General features: G+C 31.9%; 1 protein-coding gene across 2 annotated transcripts in view; it reads left to right on the plus strand.

Annotated features, from left to right (window-relative positions):
- Positions 1-1,188: 1,188 nt before the first annotated feature.
- The window catches only part of LOC130896317 (AT-rich interactive domain-containing protein 4B), a 28,871-nt gene continuing 9,232 nt past the window's right edge, over positions 1,189-20,827 (plus strand). The window contains exons 1-14 of one of the 2 annotated variants that reach the window (XM_057804323.1): positions 1,189-1,446; positions 1,504-1,614; positions 2,047-2,206; positions 3,751-3,919; positions 5,508-5,726; positions 6,177-6,372; positions 10,020-10,718; positions 11,858-12,255; positions 13,410-13,687; positions 15,613-15,788; positions 17,442-17,945; positions 18,096-18,528; positions 19,200-19,453; positions 20,078-20,383. In XM_057804323.1, the coding sequence (XP_057660306.1) occupies positions 1,444-1,446; positions 1,504-1,614; positions 2,047-2,206; positions 3,751-3,919; positions 5,508-5,726; positions 6,177-6,372; positions 10,020-10,718; positions 11,858-12,255; positions 13,410-13,687; positions 15,613-15,788; positions 17,442-17,945; positions 18,096-18,528; positions 19,200-19,453; positions 20,078-20,383 (3,906 nt within the window). In that variant the 5' untranslated portion in view covers positions 1,189-1,443. The remainder of the gene's footprint in view (positions 1,447-1,503; positions 1,615-2,046; positions 2,207-3,750; positions 3,920-5,507; positions 5,727-6,176; positions 6,373-10,019; positions 10,719-11,857; positions 12,256-13,409; positions 13,688-15,612; positions 15,789-17,441; positions 17,946-18,095; positions 18,529-19,199; positions 19,454-20,077; positions 20,384-20,827) is intronic. The other variant, XM_057804324.1, reaches the window with a different exon arrangement.

Consider the following 20,827-nt stretch of genomic DNA (forward strand, 5'->3'; position numbering starts at 1 on the left):
AGAATTAGATTGAGATTAAAAAGAGATTATTTGCTGGAATAATTCTTCATCCAGCCATTCATATCAAAAGTTTATTACCTATTAGGTAGATTGCAGTTACTCTGAGAGTTGAAGCAAAATGAAGAAAATATGTGTTGCTACTGCAAAAACAAGTTTAATATTAAATTTCGTTTGGTTCCTCTTGGGAACATCGATGATCTTGCTGACTTTTTAGAAAGGATAGTTCAGGGAACCCACATGTCACACAACTGTAGGATATGTACCGTCAGCATCTTATGGGAATCTATATTGGGTGACGACGACAATTCATCTGATACTTAGAAGTTTGTGAAAAATATAGTACAAAGGTTCTGTTACATACTATTCTGGCAAGTGGAACTAAAAAGCTTTTTGAAACTATTATTTATTTGATTTGGGCACTCTCTCTCTAGCTGACTTTATACGAATCTCTAGAAAAAGAGCGTTAGGTATGTTCTGTAGTTATAAAAGTGCATGTGAATCTGAGAAAAAATCTCAATTGCGCGAGTTATTGTATCAATTCGTCTTGTGGCGCTAGATTCATCAATTCATTCGAGTTCCAGACTAGAATTATCGATTTTTTTCAAACTGATTAATATTTAAGACAAAGACAAAGTGAGACACTGTTGCCAATCAAAACATCATGAGTTTCTAACAGATCGCTCTTTTTGTGTTTATGATGAATTCATATGTCCATTTTAATTGGGTGTCTTGCTTTTATCCTTAGATTAGAGAAGGGGGGCTAAACTTTTACCCCACTAGAATTTAAGAAGACATAGCTTCGGAAATTTATATAGATTCATCACAAGTGCTCTTCTAGAAAGTATAGTAAGGTCTACTTAACCAAATCTATCAGGTGTTTTTTAACGTCACAAATTATATGGCATTACATTACTTCAAAGTAAAATGCAAACCTCATGGAACCGAAAAATCAATGCGGAGCTATATATTCAGTCAGAAGATTGCAGAAATATTAACTGAGCCTAATATACCGTTATTCTTGTCAATGTCCCTAAGATGAAAGCTACTATAGGGTGGCTACACGTTTGCTATAATTTGTGACGTCACAAAATTGGATTATGTGTAGTTAAAAAAGTAGCATCCGGCAACATAAAACTTTACCCTACTGATTGGCTGTCATCCAATTGGTTTTTATTCATAGGTTGGTATAATGTGAATAAGAATCTGTCAATCAAAGTTATGTCGTGACCTGTGAGTGTATATAAAAGAATCAGTTTATTAACTATTGTAAATACAGAAAAATTCAAACACCTTTAATGGATGAAATTGCTAATTTTTTTGCGGAACAGATGGAAAAATTTATAAAATTATAACATGAAGTCGATGTTTATGAACTTTGCAAGGTTTTTAAGAATATAGTGATATTTTGGCTCCGTTTGTAATAAAACAACATAAATTATAACAATGGTAAGTCATTTATCTTATTATTACTTCATATTAACATTTTGTTTATACATTTTTTAGCAAGTAGACGACCCTCCGTATTTGTCTGTTGGAACTGCTGTTAGTGCTAAATATAAGGGTGCTTTCTGTGAAGCTAAAGTTAGCAAAGTGGTTCGTCTAGTAAAGTGCAAGGTATGTAAGATGCAAGTTGTATGTATGTTTGATATTTACAGAATACTGAATATTGGAGTTGTTTTCACTTTTAAATCAAATAAACCATTCTAGAAACATTCCTTAACTATCATAATTCCTTAACTTATTGTAGCTACTAATTTTTTCTTATATTTAATATGTTTAATAGTATCTTGGAATTTCAAGTCTTTATTAATATATAGTATAAAAAACAATATATTTTTTTAATTTGCATGTGAAATTATATCTTTCCATTTATGTTGTTGATTAACATTCTATTTAGATTCAAAGTGAATTTTCCCATAAATAAGTATTTAATTTATAGTTAGTTTTCAATTTTAACATTATTTTGTTTGCCATAGGCAACAACTAGTCTTTTATTTATTGTTGTAAAAATTTTATTTTGAATACTAAATAATTAATTATTTCCAGGTAACATATAAAATGGGATTAGGAACTGCAACACTTACCGATGAGCAAATTAAAGGTACTCTTAGAGTTGGTCAAACAGTGCAAGCAAAATATCAAGATAAAAAAGAGCTCGTAGAAGCAACAATTACTAAAATTCAGGATTGTAGCCAATATACTGTTGGTAAGCTGAGGAAGTGCTTTGATATTCCTGAAATCTCTGACCTTAAAAATATCTGTTGTTAAATTAATCAAATCACATTAAAAGACCATGGTTTCATGAACCGTTACTATTGTTCAGATCACAGTCTCACAACATTATACTTGACACTGCTTTTGCACTGTGCTGAGAATTCAAGGGACATGTCACCCACTATTTGCCGTGAAAATTAATTAAATAATGGATCCAATAATAGAATATAAATCATATTGGAAATTAAAGCTGGTGGTAGGCTTAAATAAAAAACAAAAAATGAAAAATTATGACTATCTCATCAATGGAAATGATTTGTTAATCTGTGGTAGAATTTTTTGGATAAGAAAGAATGTGATTTAGAATCCTTCAAACAGTCAATAATGCTTGTTGTTTTGAGTATTAATATAGAGGAAATGGGATAGATAGTAGGCAGAAAATGAATGTTGAATATCTGAAATTAAAATCAAAAGATGAAATCCTGGATATGGCGAGAAGTGTTTTAGGTATTGGTTGTAGAGCTCAGAGAAATACAAATTGTAATAATGACACCAAAAAAAATATTCATTAACGGCATTTCTGTACCATGTAACAGAAGTATCTCACCAAACATGTGTGTTAAAGTACTACATTTGATCTGTTCTGCTATATGTATGCTATAACTGTACCCTGAAAAACAAATTAGAAATATTTGAATTATGTGTCTACTGCTGTATGCTAAAAATGCAACAAACAGTGCTGGAATCCCAACATAAAAAATAATTCATCGGCAATATTGGAATAAGACAGAATAAGAATATTTCACCATAACTTTTTAGAAGGTTTCAATTTTTAGTTATTTCAATTGTTTTGAAAATATTTATACATGGGAAAACCGCCTGTGAATTGTGAGTTAGCTGCGTCAGAGTATTATGAGTGGGTGTTGATAAAGTTTTGACAGATTTTTAATGGACTTTGTTACATTTCCTGTAAATTATTAAGAAATTGTAGTAATCTTAAATTACCAATCATCTTCAAAGACTTCAGTCTTCATTAGATTCTTTATGTCTTGATCTCTTCTAGAAATTTCTGTGATTGTGGTAATTGATTATTTTTCCATTCGTCATATTTTTTATATTTTATTAAGAGGTGTTTCATGCATAGATCACTATTATACTTTCGTACTTTGTTTTAATTTTCTCACTAATAGATAATCATGTGTGATTAATATAAAGAGAAAATATTAAGTACTTGCTCACTTCTACTTCTACAAACTCTCCTTGACTGTTAGATTAGAATAGATGGACTCTTTGACCTAAGCCCTTTATTTTTTTCTCTGTAGATTTCTTAAAAATATATTTAGAACTGGTTGAGACACCAGAAGATGTAGTAGCTCTCATTCATTTCATTGTGACATTTATAATCGAGAACCTGCTACAGATGGTTCATGATGTAATGATAAACTGTACAAATGTTTGAAGTAAAACTGTTCAAATGTTGAAGTAGGTGATGATTTGATAGAACATTGTTGTCTAATTATACGAATGTTGTTTTAGTATTTGATGACGGTGATATAACAACATTGAGACGTACTGCCTTGTGTTTGAAAAGTGGTAGACATTTTAATGAAAGTGAAACATTAGACCAACTACCTTTAACTCATCCCGAACATTTTGGAAATCCTGTTGTCGGTGGCAGAAGAGGCAGGAGAAACCGGCAGCTAAAGTAAGATATGATAATATTAAACAAAAATAGAACTTAATAAAATTTAAATAAACCAAATTCTAAAAGTCATCCGAAACATTGTAGATTGTTCCAGTAACTGTTTTTTTCTATGTACCTTCTTTTCTAGTGTATTTTATACTGACCTGTAGCCAATCCCACAAAAAGTTCAGGTCCAATGAAAGTTTATCAACTCCTACTTTAGCAAGTCTGTCTGCTATTTCATTTTCTTGCATTTCAGTGTGTCCTGGAAGACATTGGAGAGTGACTTTATTTTTCTTACCTAAGTGATTTAACAGATCAGTTTGAATCTTACGAAATTGGAGCTCTAACGGTTGCTTGGCTATTGGACAAGATGATAATCTTCCACTTGCAACAATTCCTGTCTATGTTTAAGTGGACCCATATTTCTGCTTAAAAAATACTTGGTGTGTTATTCAAGCTTTCAGAGTGTTTGGTTCTGTGCCCCACACACTCTTATTGTACTTCTGTCTGCAATTTTGGGTTCATACCTACACCATGACATTTGTGTTTGTATATCTATCTATTTTTGAATCCACTTACTTCTACAACTTTGTTTCAAGATATTTCATCCTGAAACATATACCAGATTTGATCATTTTTTGAGAGAGGTTCATTCTTGACGAACTTTTTTCTGAAGCTAGGTTTGTTCCACCACATTTTTCAATGATATGTGAAGAACTGGAAGATTAAGAATCTTGTCATGTTCTCATGACCCCAGTTGTATATTGCAGGGCAGTCTAAGCACCTTCAAGACATTGATTATCATGATGCTCAGACCAGTTCTAGTGTTTGAGAACACTGCCTCATATGTGATGATTAGTCTCAATGTCGCCGTGTACTTCCACGGTAGGATCTTTGGGCCCCAACTTCAATTTTTTCTTGCTAAGTTTCTGCACACTATCAGAATTTTATTCCTCAAATTACAATGTTATTTTTTATTCTGCCTTCAACTATATGATACATATATTCTCCTTTTTGTTTAATCTTTGGTTTCTATACTATTGTAATGTTTTCTCTCAATTGTAATGTATTTAAAATTATATACTCATTTTTTTATTCTAATGTGTCGGATGAATTTAAAACATGACATATTTTCTTATTACTAATTTATTTGTTCAATTCACTTAACCGACATAATTAATAATTACTAATTTATATTCACTATTCGAGCCCTCATTCCTCGCGACGAGGTAATTTTAATATTACTGCTACTATTGCGGTTCATCTGTCGATTATTTACACCATGAAGTTTATTGAGAATTTACTTATAAAAAAGTGCATGTGCCAAAATTTATATTTTCAAAATGTTATGTTAGTAGGGACTTTGAGGCCTACATAAACAAGTGATTTTGTAAAACTCTCTGTTTTCTTAGTTGAACTCAGTAACTTTTTCCAATCCCGTCATATTTATTGGTGTTCACATTATTATTTTTTTATTGATTGGTTCGCCTTTTGAAAATCTTCGATTTTTTCCCCTTATTTCTTATTTGGACCTTTTTGTATTCAATTCGGCTTTCATCTCATAATATGTTAATGATCCTGATTTATTAATTAAAGTTTATTTCAGAGAAGATAGCAGTGAAGGTGAAGTAGAAGAAGAAAATGAACCAGATCTTGAAGCATATATGCTAGATATCAAGAGGGTCGTGAGTGTAGAAACTACAGAGAAAAAAAGAAGTAGAGACAGTTGGTTTCCTGGTCTTGTTGTTATTCCCTCGGCTCAACCCACAGTTAGAATTAATATGAAAGACGAATATCTAATAAGATCATTTAAAGATGGAAGATAGTAAGTTATTGTTATTAAATTTCAACACTCTTACAAATATTATAATTGTATATTGAGTTACAAAACCACTGACAAATTATGCTACTTTCAGAACACTTACACAAAGTATTAATAAGAAGAATTCAGTGGCTATCTCTCTTCCATTTACGGGTAGTAGCATTTTGGGAGTATTAAATATATGTTCTGACGATTACTTGGTTATTATTATTATTATTATTATTATTATTATTATTATTATTGTATTATTTATAATTTAAAAGTATCTTGTATCTGATTTGCTTTATAAAAATTTGAATGCATCTAAATGTTCTTGATTTTAGGTCTCTTCTGTTTTAAAATTAGTTAATAATAATGAATAATAATGAAATTTGAAATCCTCAGAAAATTTCTATATACAGATTTTCGGAAAAATGTTAATAGTTTATCTTATCCTTTTCATTTCTTTTTCAGTTACACTGTACCTAAAAAAGAAGTAAGCGATTTCAACAGAGAACTGGCTGAAAAAGTTGATAGTCCAGTATTGGTAGAAGCTATCAATAAGGCAATACAATTTTTGGATCATAATGAACTACCTCCGCATTGGGAAAAGAGTTCCTTATTTCATTCTCATTCAGTTGACAGTGAGAGTGATGAAAATTATACTGACGTAAGTGTTACAATATTATTTCTTATCCAAATTTATTTTCATACTTTTTTATCCGCAATAGCTGTAACATATGTTTCAAACAGTAGGCTAGTTCATCACAAAACAATTGAAAGTGTTAAAACGGTATTGTTCTATCAACTTAATTAGAAAGTCATTGTAATTTCATTCCAAGTGTTCTCTATGAGGAGATATTGAAACAAATTTATGTAATTTGTCAGCTTCCAAAACATATACAATTTCATTACAATTTTGCCAGTAGTTTCGGTGTGAGAGAAAGAAATGCTTTTTCAAGAAATTGTTACAATTTGTAGACAAAAGCTTGTAAAAATTACAAAATAAACATAAAAATAACTAAATAAAGATGCAAATAAAATAAAATATATCAATATACAGAAGAAAACCACAATGAGTAACAAAATTATAGGTAATAGTAGTAGGCGATAATTAGTATATAAGTCCATAGCAAAATTAAAACAGTATGCAGCATGCCCGGAATGAAATATTATTATTAGAATAGAAGTCGTTTACAGAGTAGAAGGAACTTTCCAGTAAATATGCCCTCAAATTATTGAGGAATGTGAGAAAAGATGATATCGATTTGTTTTCAGTTGGCAAGTGATTGTGCATGAATGTGGAGTAGTAAGTAAAAGTTGTAGTCCGCGTTCCTAAATGTATAGCTGTGCAACTATCTTTCTTAAATTAGAGAAGCCTGTTTACGAATTAGGCAAACTGATTCAAAGATGAATAAGGAAGGATGATTCAGAATTTTTAATCTTTTAAATAAGTCCCTGCAGTGAGCCCTGCTCTTTCTCTCTTTCGGGCACTCCACATTCTATTGGCTTGCAAGACGACATCGTTGTATCAAGCCTTACAAGTTGACTTCTGTTGGTAAGGTACGACTTAAACAATGTGAGAGGTATCCCCCTGAAACCTTAGTACTACAATTTGTTAATTAAAATTTTATGATTAACCCAATCAACAGCCTTAAAAAAATCACAAAAAGTTATTGCAGTGGAGTGTACTATCCGTATCAAGTCGAAGTACAATTATTGGAAGATCTTGAGGAAAATGTAAAAATTTCCATTATTTTTCTGTTATGTTGATAACTGCTAAACTGCTGATCAAAAAAACTAAATAATCAGTTATTATCCAAAAAAACTTGAATTCATAATTCAGATCAAACAAATTTTGACGTGACATTTTATAAAGTCAACAAAATAGAAAACCTTTTCAGACTTAGATATCTAAACTAAACTCTGAAAAAGGAATAGTGATTTTTAGTTGGCTAATAGTGCATTACCAGATGATGAACTTGGATGAATCAATTAATAAAAAAATATCTAATGAACATAAATATGTAAAATAGCTATACTTACCATATGTACAAGGATTTACTCAACAGTTATCAATTTTTTTTTAAAACTAAGAAATTAAATTAAGGCATGAAGGGAATTATCAAAAAATTTATGTGTAATAATTGTAATGCTATTTTACTAGGACACAATATTTTGAGGACATATTGAAAAGTCATCAGTACAATAAAAAAATAAAGCAGCATTGTCATTTTACAAAATCAAGAAAGCATACTTTTGATATGTATTCAATACAATAAATACAATATATAGCAAAACATTTAATTACACAAATCTTAAATTTTTAGCACGAATTGAACAATGGGAATTGGAAAGTATATTATGAAAAATTTTACAAAGCTAATTTAAAATGACTGCCAGAAGAAATAACTACCCCTCAAGAGCCTGATATACTAAAATCGGAAGTTGAAAATGCCTTAAAAATTCTCCGAAACAAAAAAATCACCAGATGTGGATCAAATAACGGCAGAGGTCTTAATGGCTCTAGACAAGGAGGGAATAGAAATATTTCACAAAATCTGTAACCTTAGCAACCTGAAAAACAGCATATCTTACATAACCGTCTTAAACCATTTCTTTTGCCACAGCTATCAGAGAAGCAAGCAGGTTTTGTGTCGAGAAAGGGAATTAGGGAACAAATATTAAATATCAGACAACTTATTGAAAAGGCTAGAGAATTTAATATTCCACTGTATCTGTTTTGTAGATTATCAAAAAACGTTTGATAAAGTTCCTGGAGCTATCTTTGGACCATAGTGGAGGAAATGGGAACGCCAAAATACCAGTCAACCTCTATCAGAAAAACAACGCGAAAGTCAGAATCGACAGGGTTCACTCGGGGGCTTCAGAACGTTTTTAGCGAATACGTCATGAGAGAGCTATATAACCCTGTCTTGATTTGAAATTTGGACCATTTTCAACAAATTGGTCCTGAATTTCAGTGGTTAAACTCCTTATTACAAACGCCTTCGAAAGTTATTTTTGCTCTTCTTTGAAATCACTACTATCAATATTTTTGTTTTCTTCTTGCTCAGTTAATTCCTTGAGTTCTTCATTAGAAAGACTAGCTGCCGTTTCTTGAATTATTTCTTCGACGTCTTTCACATTCAACTCCTCTAAACCGGTTTGCTTCGTTAGTTCCACTATTTCAACCATATTGACAGAGTGTCCAATGTCTTCGCTCTTACTTAAATCTGGCAAAATGTTCTTCCTTATTCCTTTTAAAGATCTTTCAGTTATCTCCATATTCCAAGAAAGGCTTATGCTTTCTACACGATATTGTAGATTTTCCAAAATTCTCTTGCTTGCTTTTCTTTTTCGTCTGTTAAGCTTAAGCGTTGTCTTACTGTATTGTCAAACTGTACATAAAGTATGAGTGAGCTATAAAATTGATTAAAAGAAACAAAAAACCCATTCTAGAAGTGTTTGAAATCAGTAAACTCACGGCTTACAAGAAAGAAAAGAAAGAGAAAAAAAGTTTTAAAACAATTGATACAAACAATTAGATTCCAAAGTATATTTTGGTGGTAAAATTTTTAATATAGATCCTACAAATGTGCTGCTTTCACCCTGAACATGTTATTTATTCAAATATATCTAAAATCAAAGAGTCCATTAATGATTATTTTGCGTATAAGTTGGAATTTCTGGAACCTTTTGTGATATTCATACTGAACACAAGTTCAAATTACAACTGTTTACCTTTAGTCTCTGAAGACAATAACTTGGTTATCGGAACGCGCGTCAGATAGTGTAATTGTGAGTGTTGGTGTAGTGGTAGTGTAAACAGTGTGTTCAGTACATTTTGCTTCCACATCGTATCAAACGAGATCCGTCATCGGTTTGAGAAATTTGCTTGAATTTATTTTCGTTCGCGTTTATTTTTGACGATAATCATTTATATTAAATTAATGTGTATTAATACTGTATCTTTTCAAAGTTCAATTCAATTCCTGTATAGTATATAACGATATGTAATGGGGATACCTTAAAATATAAATATGTTACATCACTTTATGGACATCAATAAAGGAGGTCTCAAAGAAATTACGTAGCGTTATCAATGAAACCGCCCATTTGGCTTGATTTTTTCGAATATTTCCAACAGTTGTCGTTATATTTACAAAATCTTGACAAACTAGATTCCGAAACCTTCCTCATGAATCTCTCTATATATTGGTCAGAACCGCATAAAAATCAATTCTTAGTTTTAAGTACAGACGTGAGATAAAACTTTGATAATATATAGTGATTAATAAAGAGTTTTATTTTCAGAGTTCTGATGATGAGCCTAATGAAGAAAAAGATCGTTTTGTGGCGCAGTTATATAAATTCATGGACGAAGCTGGTACTCCTCTTAATAAAACACCAACGATTTCTAATCACGATATTGATCTTCATCGACTGTTTCGTATTGTAGAAAAAATGGGTGGTTATAATCGTGTCTGTAATCAAAATAAATGGAGAACAGTAAGTCTTCGTTTACGTCTGCCGGGAAATCAAAGCACGTTCAACCAAGTAAAGGCAGTATATAAAAAATGCCTTTCGAGTTATGAAACTTTTTACCGAACTCTTGGTGTGACAATGCTAAATCATACACGACCAACTAAGAAAAATAAAGGTAGAAGTTTAATACGGGATCGGGACAGAACTACTCCTATTAATAGTCCAGCACCGGAAAAAGAAGAATTACCGATTGAGGAGAAGAAGGAAATAGCGACGAAAGAAACTTTTCAAGAGAAAGTGAAACGCGTCGAAAAGAAAAGATTACCTCCTTCAGCTGAAGTTAGCGATACTAATTCCAGTGATACCACCGAACAGGTCGACGTTATTAAAGAAATTCCAAAAGTAAAAAGAGAGAAACAGGAAAACAAAGTTCTACCTGTTAAAGATAAAAAGGGTAAACAATTAACCGAGAAAATTAAACCTGTCGTTGAGAAAATAGAAGAACAAATTAAAAAAGAAGAAGAAAAGGTAAGGTAAAGACCATTTAAAAATTAATTTTTATTATTAAATATTGATGATCAACCCCATTCCCTAATAATTTTAGTCTTTTTCCACTAGTAGTTAAATTCCCTCATTATAACTGCTAATTGTGAAAAGTTCTAACTGTCGAAACAAATTCCGTGTTTTGGGATTCTCTCTTTCGGGAGCTGTCTAAACATGTCATTTTTCAGCCTTCAGGGTTTGTGATAATAACACATTTTTGTTTAATTTTAATAAGATTATGTAGCACAACTACTGTTACATTTCCTTTCACTCCAGTGTGTCCGGAAACCCATTAGAGGTTGACTTTATTTTTCATGCCTAGCTCATTCAACTTATCCAGACATTTCCAAGCCAGCTTGGAACTTATGACATTGGAGCTCAGAAATCTAATGACTGCTTGGTTATCATACAAATGATAATCTTTGTTTTTGATAATTGCTTTCTAAGTTGAACTGGACACATTTTTCAATTGCATATATTTCTATTCAAACAATACTTAATGCATTGCCCAAGCTTTTACAGTATTTGGTTCTGAGTCTTACAATCCAGTTCTGTCTGCTATATTGGTTATTATTTATTGAAACAAGTGTATGGCAATGAATGTTTGTCGCGCCCACGTGTTTTTAAGTGGTTTAAGCTTTTTCAAGATTAACGAGAAGATGTTGAAGATGATTCGCGTTTAAGTTGCTTTTCCACGTCCCAAACGGATGGAAATACCTAAAGTCGGTAATCTTATTCGATGTGACCTCAGTACAGCTGGATTTCTAGGAATTGACAAAGAATATTAGCGGCAAATTTTACATGAAAGTTTTATCTAGCGAAAAGTGTGTGCCTAAAATTTTCACATTTGAACAACGAGAAGCTCACAAAAATATTTGTATTGTTAAAGTACCAACCTTATTCGCCGGATCTTGCACCGTGCAACTTCTACCTCTTTCATAAAGTCAAATCTGCATTAAAAGGAACAATATTGGAGTTTGTTGAAGCTTTCAAAGAAATAGCGGCACAAGTCCTGGAGGAACTGACAGAAAATACTTTCTATACTGTTTTAAACAATGGAAGATTCGCATAGAGCGATATATCTATTATAAATGATTAATGTTTATTAATTTCCATTTTTTTAGGTTCAAAATACTAGATCTAAAGCCCAATCCAAACCAAAAGAAACTGTAACTTCAGTTGTTGAGACAACTAAAACTGAGAAGAAACCTGAAACGAAAATTCCAAAAGATAATAAAATTCTAACTGTTAAAACTGCCAAGAAATGTATAACACCTTTGGTTCCGTCCGACGAAGAAAAGAAAAGAGGCAAGAAACGTATTGCAGATGAAAAACCAGTAACGGCAGAAAAACAAATAAGTGAGGTACCGCCAACTTATAACATTAACGTGGGTGATAAACTTAAAGTTTTCTATGGATCTTCAAACGAATCTAAAACTACTTATGAAGCCAAAGTTATTGAAATTGATAAAGACCAATCAGGACAAATTTACTTAGTACATTATACAGGATGGAATACAAGGTTAGTTATATGTTTGTTTTAGAACAATTTGTTTAGTTTGGCACCTAAATATACATAGAAAATCACATATAATCTGCACAAACTGTCCATATTCTTTTGTCTCCATTCATATTGTAATGTTTTTCTAATTTATATAAACTATTTCTCACTGTGGGGTGAATTTATACATACTGTCTTTTACTCAGTTTATTTGAACACTTACACTACCTTATATAATAATTATTCACCAATACTTAACTGATATAATTTATTTAAATTCATCAGTTCCTGTTTCCTATTTCATTCCCTTCACATTGTATTATAAACTACTCTATCTGCTAAACAAACTTGTATTTATACCCAAAAAGAATGTCTCCATAATTCTAGAATGAAAACAAACGAATAAAAAGACCTTCCTAGAAATTAGTTCTAAAAAAATAATATAAACAACTCGCGCTGCGATAAGAACAAGGCAAAAGACGCCGCCGCATACGCCTAATTTTAAACTTCCATTCTAACCGAACAGGACCGTCTTCACGATCCATTTCGTAAACAAGTTCGTAACAATATACTCCTTTCATTTTATGTATAATTTCCTATATATAAGGGTGATATTTATGTCTCAATAATATTTTTATTGCTGTTGTTTTAGTAAAGTGAATGTTTAGGGTGTATTATAGACTAGAATCAAAAAAACATTTTACTGTCCATATTTTTTTATCTTGTTCATCGACTTTTTAAGAATATAAAAAAATTGAAAAAAAATTAGAATTTCAATAAATTACAGGCTGGTAAAGTAGGGTCTACATAAAAGGTGCTCCTTGCTTGATATGATTCCAGCCGTTGTAGTGAAAAATTCTTAATCTGTAAATAAGAAAAAATTCGATGCTCTATAAACAGTTTGGAGTGATCGAGAGCTGCTCTTCAAACTTTAAACGCATTTTGCTCCAAATGGCTGTTTTTTTAATCTGCGCTGAGTTATTCTTTGTAACCAATCGACAGATACTTTAATTCTTTGTGCGTGACTGTAGGAAAAACTTTTTGACCATAATTCCTATTTTGAGTTCTCTGTAAATAATTTAAAAAAATCGCCGTGCGCAATGTACCAATTTCTATAAAAAAATAATTTTCTTTAAGGTGTTGCCTATTTGAAACGTTTATATTTATGTTTCTAGATATGATGAATGGATACAGTACCAAAGAATAGCAGAAAATTTAAGTGCTACCAAGAAGACCAAACGTTCAAAACAAAATACAGCTCAATTATCTGGAAGTTCTAAAAGTCCAGTTTCCAAACCTGGAACTAAAAGAACACGAGTTACTTCAACATCTGCTAGATCTTCAACTGCAGAACCTCCTAGATCTACAACACCTTCAAGTGTGACATCATCTGGTAGTAGAACTAAGAGTCCTGCTACCCCGGCGACAAGGTCTACTGCTCGTTTAAGAAGAGGTATATATATATATATATATATATATATATATATATATATATATATAGCTTTGAATCAATAATAATGCTTTGGTGTTGATGTGCTCAGGGTGAGTGTATCTAAAGACTCACATGAACAAAGAAGAGGAACATCAGAAATATTCTATCATCAGTTTCTAAAAATCTTAAAAATAATCAATTGCGCGTCACTTTTCATCCAACCAATTCAAACTACTAAACTGAAAAAGTTTTGAAATACAACTAAATTACATAATAATACAATAGTAACGAGTGGCGCGAAAACAACGCATGAATTTGAGTTGAGTAGAGGGTGTGGAAAGAGCGGAGCTGAGGGGCGGGGGCTGGTTGTTTTGTAGGTTTAGGGCGTCCAGTTTTAGAGGGAATGGCGCAATGGACCGTGTCGCATCGCGTTTTCGTTGTTGAACATTTGTTAAAAAGTAATGAATCTGTTATTACTGTTCAACGACTTTTCCGCACAGTGTTCAATGTTCCACAAAACGGTTCGATACCTGATCGCAACACAATACTTTGTTGGGTTGCCTCTTTTCGCACAACTGCACAAAAATCCAAAATATATATTGTAAGCTGTTTTAACAAGATCTATCATGACATTTCGCTGTGATTTTAGTACAAATTCACCACAATTATAGTAAAATCAGTTTGTAGAATATTTACAAGTTCATAGAATTTTATAACCTAAAATTACATAAAATTTATTTTTAAATAATTTTCAAACATCTATTCTATATTTATTGGCTCTGCTCATAACAAAATACATAAACTACATATAAAAAAGATGAGTGGAAGATGAGCCATACCAAATTGATATGTTGAGAAGTTTGGATTAATTTTGGATGAATTAATTAGCTGTTTAATACTGACTGTAGAAAAATGTAGTTTTACATCATTTGCACAATTTCAAGATAATGATATTGAGAAAAATACTAACGATAAAAACACTGAATCATGACAATGTCTCAAAATTAATTTTAAAAAACAAAAGAAAGAATCAGTTGAGTCAATGTTGGACAGCTTCATCAAAAGAAAATCATGACGCACAATCCATGATATTGTCAGGATTGTTATTGTGGATATATGGGAAAAATGGAGCCAAGTCAGTTTATGTATTTTTTTCAAAAACAAAATTATCCACTTGTTTCGGGGTTTTACCATCATCAATATTTTGTTTATACAAGGAACTGGTCTAGGCTAACTAGATATCAATACATCCTCGTATATGAAAGCACTTGAACACTACTTACTTCCAATAAACTCTTAGATCGGGCGTACTCTTAGGCGACCTTACCCTATAACAATTTGTTCGTGTAATTTTTTCGCCATTAAAATTTGATATTTAAATTAAGGTATAATTTTTGATTATATCTCATCCTGAGCATTTTTCAATATCTGGATATATCGCTAATAAGTTTCAAACCAAGCTTTGCTTTTAGGATAGGGTGTATTTCCATGAAGTGTAATTGAAACATTTTTGGAATATGATCTGTTTTGTTTCATGCAAATTCTGTAACAGTGCATAAATGATATTTATCATGATATTTGCATAATTGATGTGGTATAATTATTAATTTTTAACGTTTATAAATAATAATTAAGCTTTTTCACATCTTTCAAATAAAACACGGCAACTCTGCGAGAAATTTGCATTTTATAACTTTCAATGACTTATTGTGATTGCTTATGGCTTATGTCCTATTGAAGGATGATAAATAAACCTTTGTACCTGAGTTTTCAGTTCAACTAATTTAAACCTCCTACAATTTTATTTAACCCGTATTTCTAAGTAGCATTTGCTTTTTGTTCCTTGAAGAGCAATCATGCGTACGGTAAAACCGGTGTCTTGGAATACTGTAACTAACTGAACAATCAATTTTTGCACAAAAATTTATTTCATTAATTTTTTCAAGATTCACTTAGACGCACGAGAAGAATATCAGCCCAAACGGACATTTCGACTCACACTGAATCTGAAAGTGAGGGAACTGGTAGTGATTCTGAAGTGTCAAAAACCAGAAACAATACCAAATCTGATAACGAAGTAAAAACATATAGAAGAAGACCTCCGCGACCACCGGTACAGTTAGTAAGTCAGTTACAACTTACTAATAATATTATTAAATGTACTTGAAATTACTTTTAAGTATTACAAATAATATCAAGTTTTTATAGAATATCTTTTTGAAGTTTCGGCAAAATTTTGGCTATTATGAATTGAACTGACTTGAATTGTGACACTAGAAACTACTTCCAGAACCTATTCCTAATAATCATTCATAATTTTTATATGCGACTTCTTCTTCAACTACCATATATGAGGATATATTGAAAAATTCTTAGCCTACTATAGAACCAAACAAAATTCCAATGTCAAAATATTTTATTACTCAACATACTCTCCTCTTAATTGGATACATTTATTACAGCGAACCTGCAACGTCTCTAGACCTTTCAAAAAAAAGTTTCTTCTTGCTCTGCAAAGCAGACCGTTGCAGCTTTTATTATCTCCTCGTTGAAAGAAAATTTACGATATTTCAAACTTCTTAGGTCTTGGAGAACCAGAGTGTCGCTATTCAATCGATTGTTGTTTTGTTTCTGGATCGTAGAAATGTACCCAAGTCTCGTCCATAGTAACAATTCGGCTTAAGAAGTCTACATCGTTTTCAAATCGAGCACAGATCGAACGCGATGTTGCTACCCTAGCACGCTTTTGGTCAACATTCAAACATTTGGGGATCCATTTTGCAGCAATTTTTCTCATGTCCAAATTGACGTGTACTATATGACGAACGCGTTCGTATGAAATATTCAGTGCTTCAGATATCTGTTTTAGCCCAATTTGATGGTCTGATAAAATCATGTCTTTAACTACATCGATATTTTCGGGGAATGACACAGAAAATGGCCTTCCCGATCGATCATGATCTTCAATGAAAAATTTACCTCTTTTGAAGCTTGCAGTCCAATTTTTCACGGTCAATACGAAGGACATTTAATTTAAATACAGGTACTTAATGATGGCTCGATACTCCAAGTTTTCGATTTTCACAATTTCGGTTGACATCTTTTTTCTTTTAATTCATTGCGTAACTCTGGTTTAATTTTTTGACGTCAAACTTTACACTGACACTTCTAATGAGTTATTGTTCGTAACGCAATATTTTGTTTATTCATGAAATTGGTCCAGTCTAACTAGACATCAATACATTCTCGTACTTTGCAGCGTGTAGGTATTCTCTTGTCCAAAATTTCTAATCTATTATCTGAAGGCACCCCTCTTTGGCACGACGAAAAATTGTTGCCGAACCCTAAATGCCACACCAGTCTCTTATACTCCGTAGCCAGGAATATTGTTGACGCCCTGGTCCTCTTCTTCCGTCGATGTTTCCCGTTAGTATGAGAGTTGAATATCTCGGTCCTCGCAGGATGTGTCCCAAATAAGATATATTCGTCATCTGCTCGATCCATGGAATCCGCAGAAGTCTGCGCAACAGCCACATTTCCATTGCTTCTAATCTGTTTAAAATTTGAATACACAGTCTGCCAATTATAATATCATGCTGTCTTGTACTGTCATTTTGGTTTAATTATTTATTTTCAAATGGTAACCATATTATATCTTATTTTTCCACAGTGCACAAAGAATTTTCATTTTTGTCCACTTTTGTTCTCTAATTCACTGTTGACTGTTGACTTGAATATGTTGTTTCATACGTTCACAATAGCTTTCACTTTTCAGCCAAAAACGGATAAACGCAAAGATAGAGATGATGAGGACCTTAGTAGAGAAGAACAAGATCAAAAACCTTCTAGATCTTCAAGAAGAATAAAAAGATCCCCAGAAAAATCTGCCGAAGAAAGTGAAGATGAAAATAATCCTAAAGGTAGAGATTTTGATTTAAATCAAATCCGATCGGAGCTGAAAGGTTTTACGAAAGCCTTGAAGTTATCAAATTTAGACGCAGATGACGAGAAAGAAGTATTATGTTCTTCATCTGATGAATCAAATCCACCCATTTTAGACAATTCTACACATATTGAAGATGAAATTGAAGAAAAACCAGAAAAACCACTCGAGAAGTCATCCAGTTCTGAAGATGTTTATGAGTTCAAAGAACCTGAGCCGTTTGAATTTGAAAGCAGAGCTAAATTAGGAGATGAGAAGAAACGTTTGGTGTCCAGATTGTTCGAAGAAGTAGATAAAAATACAACTATACGTAATCTTGAAACCGAAAAAATTATGGTAATTTCTGCAATAATTATGTTTTTAAATACATACAGGAACATGTAGTAGCTCAAGTGATTCTGTACTTTTTGTGTCAGTAGATACAGTAATTGAAATATTAAATTTATTTCACTTTTAGATATTCAATTACTTTTTATTCATTTATAGCATCCACCTCGAAGAAAAGAAACTGAATTTGATTCTGAAAACGAAGAGGAAGATGAAGAGGAAACATTGATTCCTATGTCACCTCCCAAAGAAGAAGAAGAAGATCCTTTTGACAAACTTGTTGAATCGCCGAGCTTTAATCTGATAAAAACTACCGAGCGTGTAATTGAGAATAAAGAAAAAGTTGCAAGAAATATAGCTGATGATTCTTTAAGTCTTTTCAGAGATCTTCCGCCAGATGCTTCAGATGATTACAGTGGAGATATGGAACTCTCAGATTGTGAATCACAAACACAAATTTTTGCCACAAATCCAGAAAAACTGAGCAGTTTAGAAACTGGTAGTATGTTTGGAGGTAATAGTTTTTCCAAACCATCTCCGGATGAAAATCTTCTGGATTTAGAGTTTTCTTCTTTGGGGAAAACAGATGAAGGTAAGATACAGTATGTTACTTAACTTACAGATCTCTCAACAGCCAGGAGTGGGCGTTTCTAAATTCGCCTTCATACAAACTTAGCCAGACTCTTTGCAACCCTGATAGACCATATCGCGAATAATATTTCTATGAATTACCCTGAGCGTAGGAATTATTTTTTCTGTGATATGGAAATTAACTATGCACCTACGTAAAATAGCCAAATCGGCATAATCCATTGTGAGGTTTGAATGTTTCTCTTTTTATTTGGAGTTGTTGACAATTTCTCTACTCTGTCCATTAAGAACCTCGTTTTTCACTTTACCGTTCAAAGGCATTTTCAAAGTAACGAACACAGAATTATCACAACAGTTCACTAAATAATTTCTGCACTAACTGTACTAACCGATGTTGACTGCACGAGATCCTCGACGTTAATGAGCTCTCGCCCCCCTCCGCCGTCTAGTCTACTGCGCATCCAATTCTCAGAGGCAAAGCTATGTTGGTCGATCTGTACTTAAAGTATATGTTATTCCTCTCATCTACAACCTCATCCTGTTTATCAGACAGACTGAGTACTGGGATCATTAGTTATCTATGATGTAATCCGCAGTTTACTCTGCATATTTTTTACAATATATTTGCACAAAAGATACTTCTAGATCATATAATTTTATTGTTATCTACAGGTGGAGCGTCATATCCTTCAGATGAAGACTCTATAAGAGAACAAATTCAAAGAGTAATAGCTCAGAGCTCTTCTACCGACGATGACAGTAACGACGGTTTGAATTTACTTCCGACAACATCAGGAAGTTTTAACACTAAAACAACTCGAACACCTTCTTTAAGTAATGTAACAAGTATTTTGGGAGTTAATGTATGTGAACCTATTTCAAAAAAAGAAGTTGAAGTTATTACGAGAGAAGAATCTAAAGATGAGGTCAGTGAATATATAGTTTCAACTATTTTTTTTACATACATATATTTTATGTTGAGTTAAATACACTGCTCACAATAATCAAAGAAACTCATTTTACGTTTTAATTCTAATTTTAATAACATAGAAATCTATAACATAACTTCCAACAGTAATTAGTGTTTCAAATTTCACACATTTTTTAGATGTTGAAGAATCTGTACAAATAAAATTTTCAGGAACGAAATTAAACACAACCTTATGTGATTATCAAGTGCAATATATTTTTGCATAGTTCTTGCATGTAGTACGAAATTTGAAGACAATATATAGATTGAAAATAAAATTAGTGAATAGAAATTATTATATAGGCTTATATGCAAACCATTTAGGTCTATAGCCTTATAATTCTTCTCCACTTCTTTCAGTCCCGTGCTTTTTGAGTAGTTCATATGTCTTGAATAAATCATAAACACAATCATAGTTTCTCAATACGAATGTTGATGAATACAAGTTTTGTGTTACAATTTTTATACAAGAATAGTTATTTTCATTTTGTTTAACAGGAACTTAAATAATTTATGGAATAATCAAATTCAATTATATTTAAAGACATTCTGAATGCATACTCATTTATTTTTGTTTCAGATAAAAGCATCATCAATATCAGAAATTAGTGAAAACGATGTAAGTTTTGTCGAAGTGCAGCATATATCTCCAGCATTACAAGAAACAGATAGTGCCTTGTTGGAATCTATAGTGTCCCATCCTCCAATTTCTCTTAATGTTAAATTAGAGGAGACTGCTAAGGAATTGAGTAATGTTAAGACCGGTACAAAAATCGCTGATTCGATATTACAGAAATTTAATTCAATTAAGAATGAAACTAGTGCAAAAGTTTCACCTAAATCAGAAAATGACGAAAAGGAAGAAGTTAAAGAGTGTTCAGATGAGGTGAGTAATTGTTTTGCTATTTTCAAACAAGTGTTGGTATTCTATGTTCGTACTTACACTTTTTCATGTTTCTATCACACCTGTATGTTACCAATGATTAAATGTTAAGTATTTATTTCTATGTATGCTATTAATTCAGCATTACATGTTTAATCCGTATTTGCAAAATGTCGCAAATTGTCGGTATTCTATGTTATTAGGTTTCTGTCTTTACCTACATTTAATAAAAAAAATTAAACAAGTTTCACTCACTATGTTTTAGAGGTTATATCTCTATATAATAAAAGTTATATGCCTTTGTAAATCCCTTCCATTTGAGTTTTTCGGTCTTGTTTTGAGTTTCCCATGGCGAAAGTTACAAAAAATTCACCAGAGGGACAAAAATCATCAGAAAATCTTCTCTCTTTGTCTTATTACAATTGTACTTGCAGTTATTTATATTTC

Source organism: Diorhabda carinulata, chromosome 7 (assembly GCF_026250575.1).
Source record: "Diorhabda carinulata isolate Delta chromosome 7, icDioCari1.1, whole genome shotgun sequence".
Classification (NCBI taxonomy): Eukaryota; Metazoa; Arthropoda; class Insecta; order Coleoptera; family Chrysomelidae; genus Diorhabda; species Diorhabda carinulata.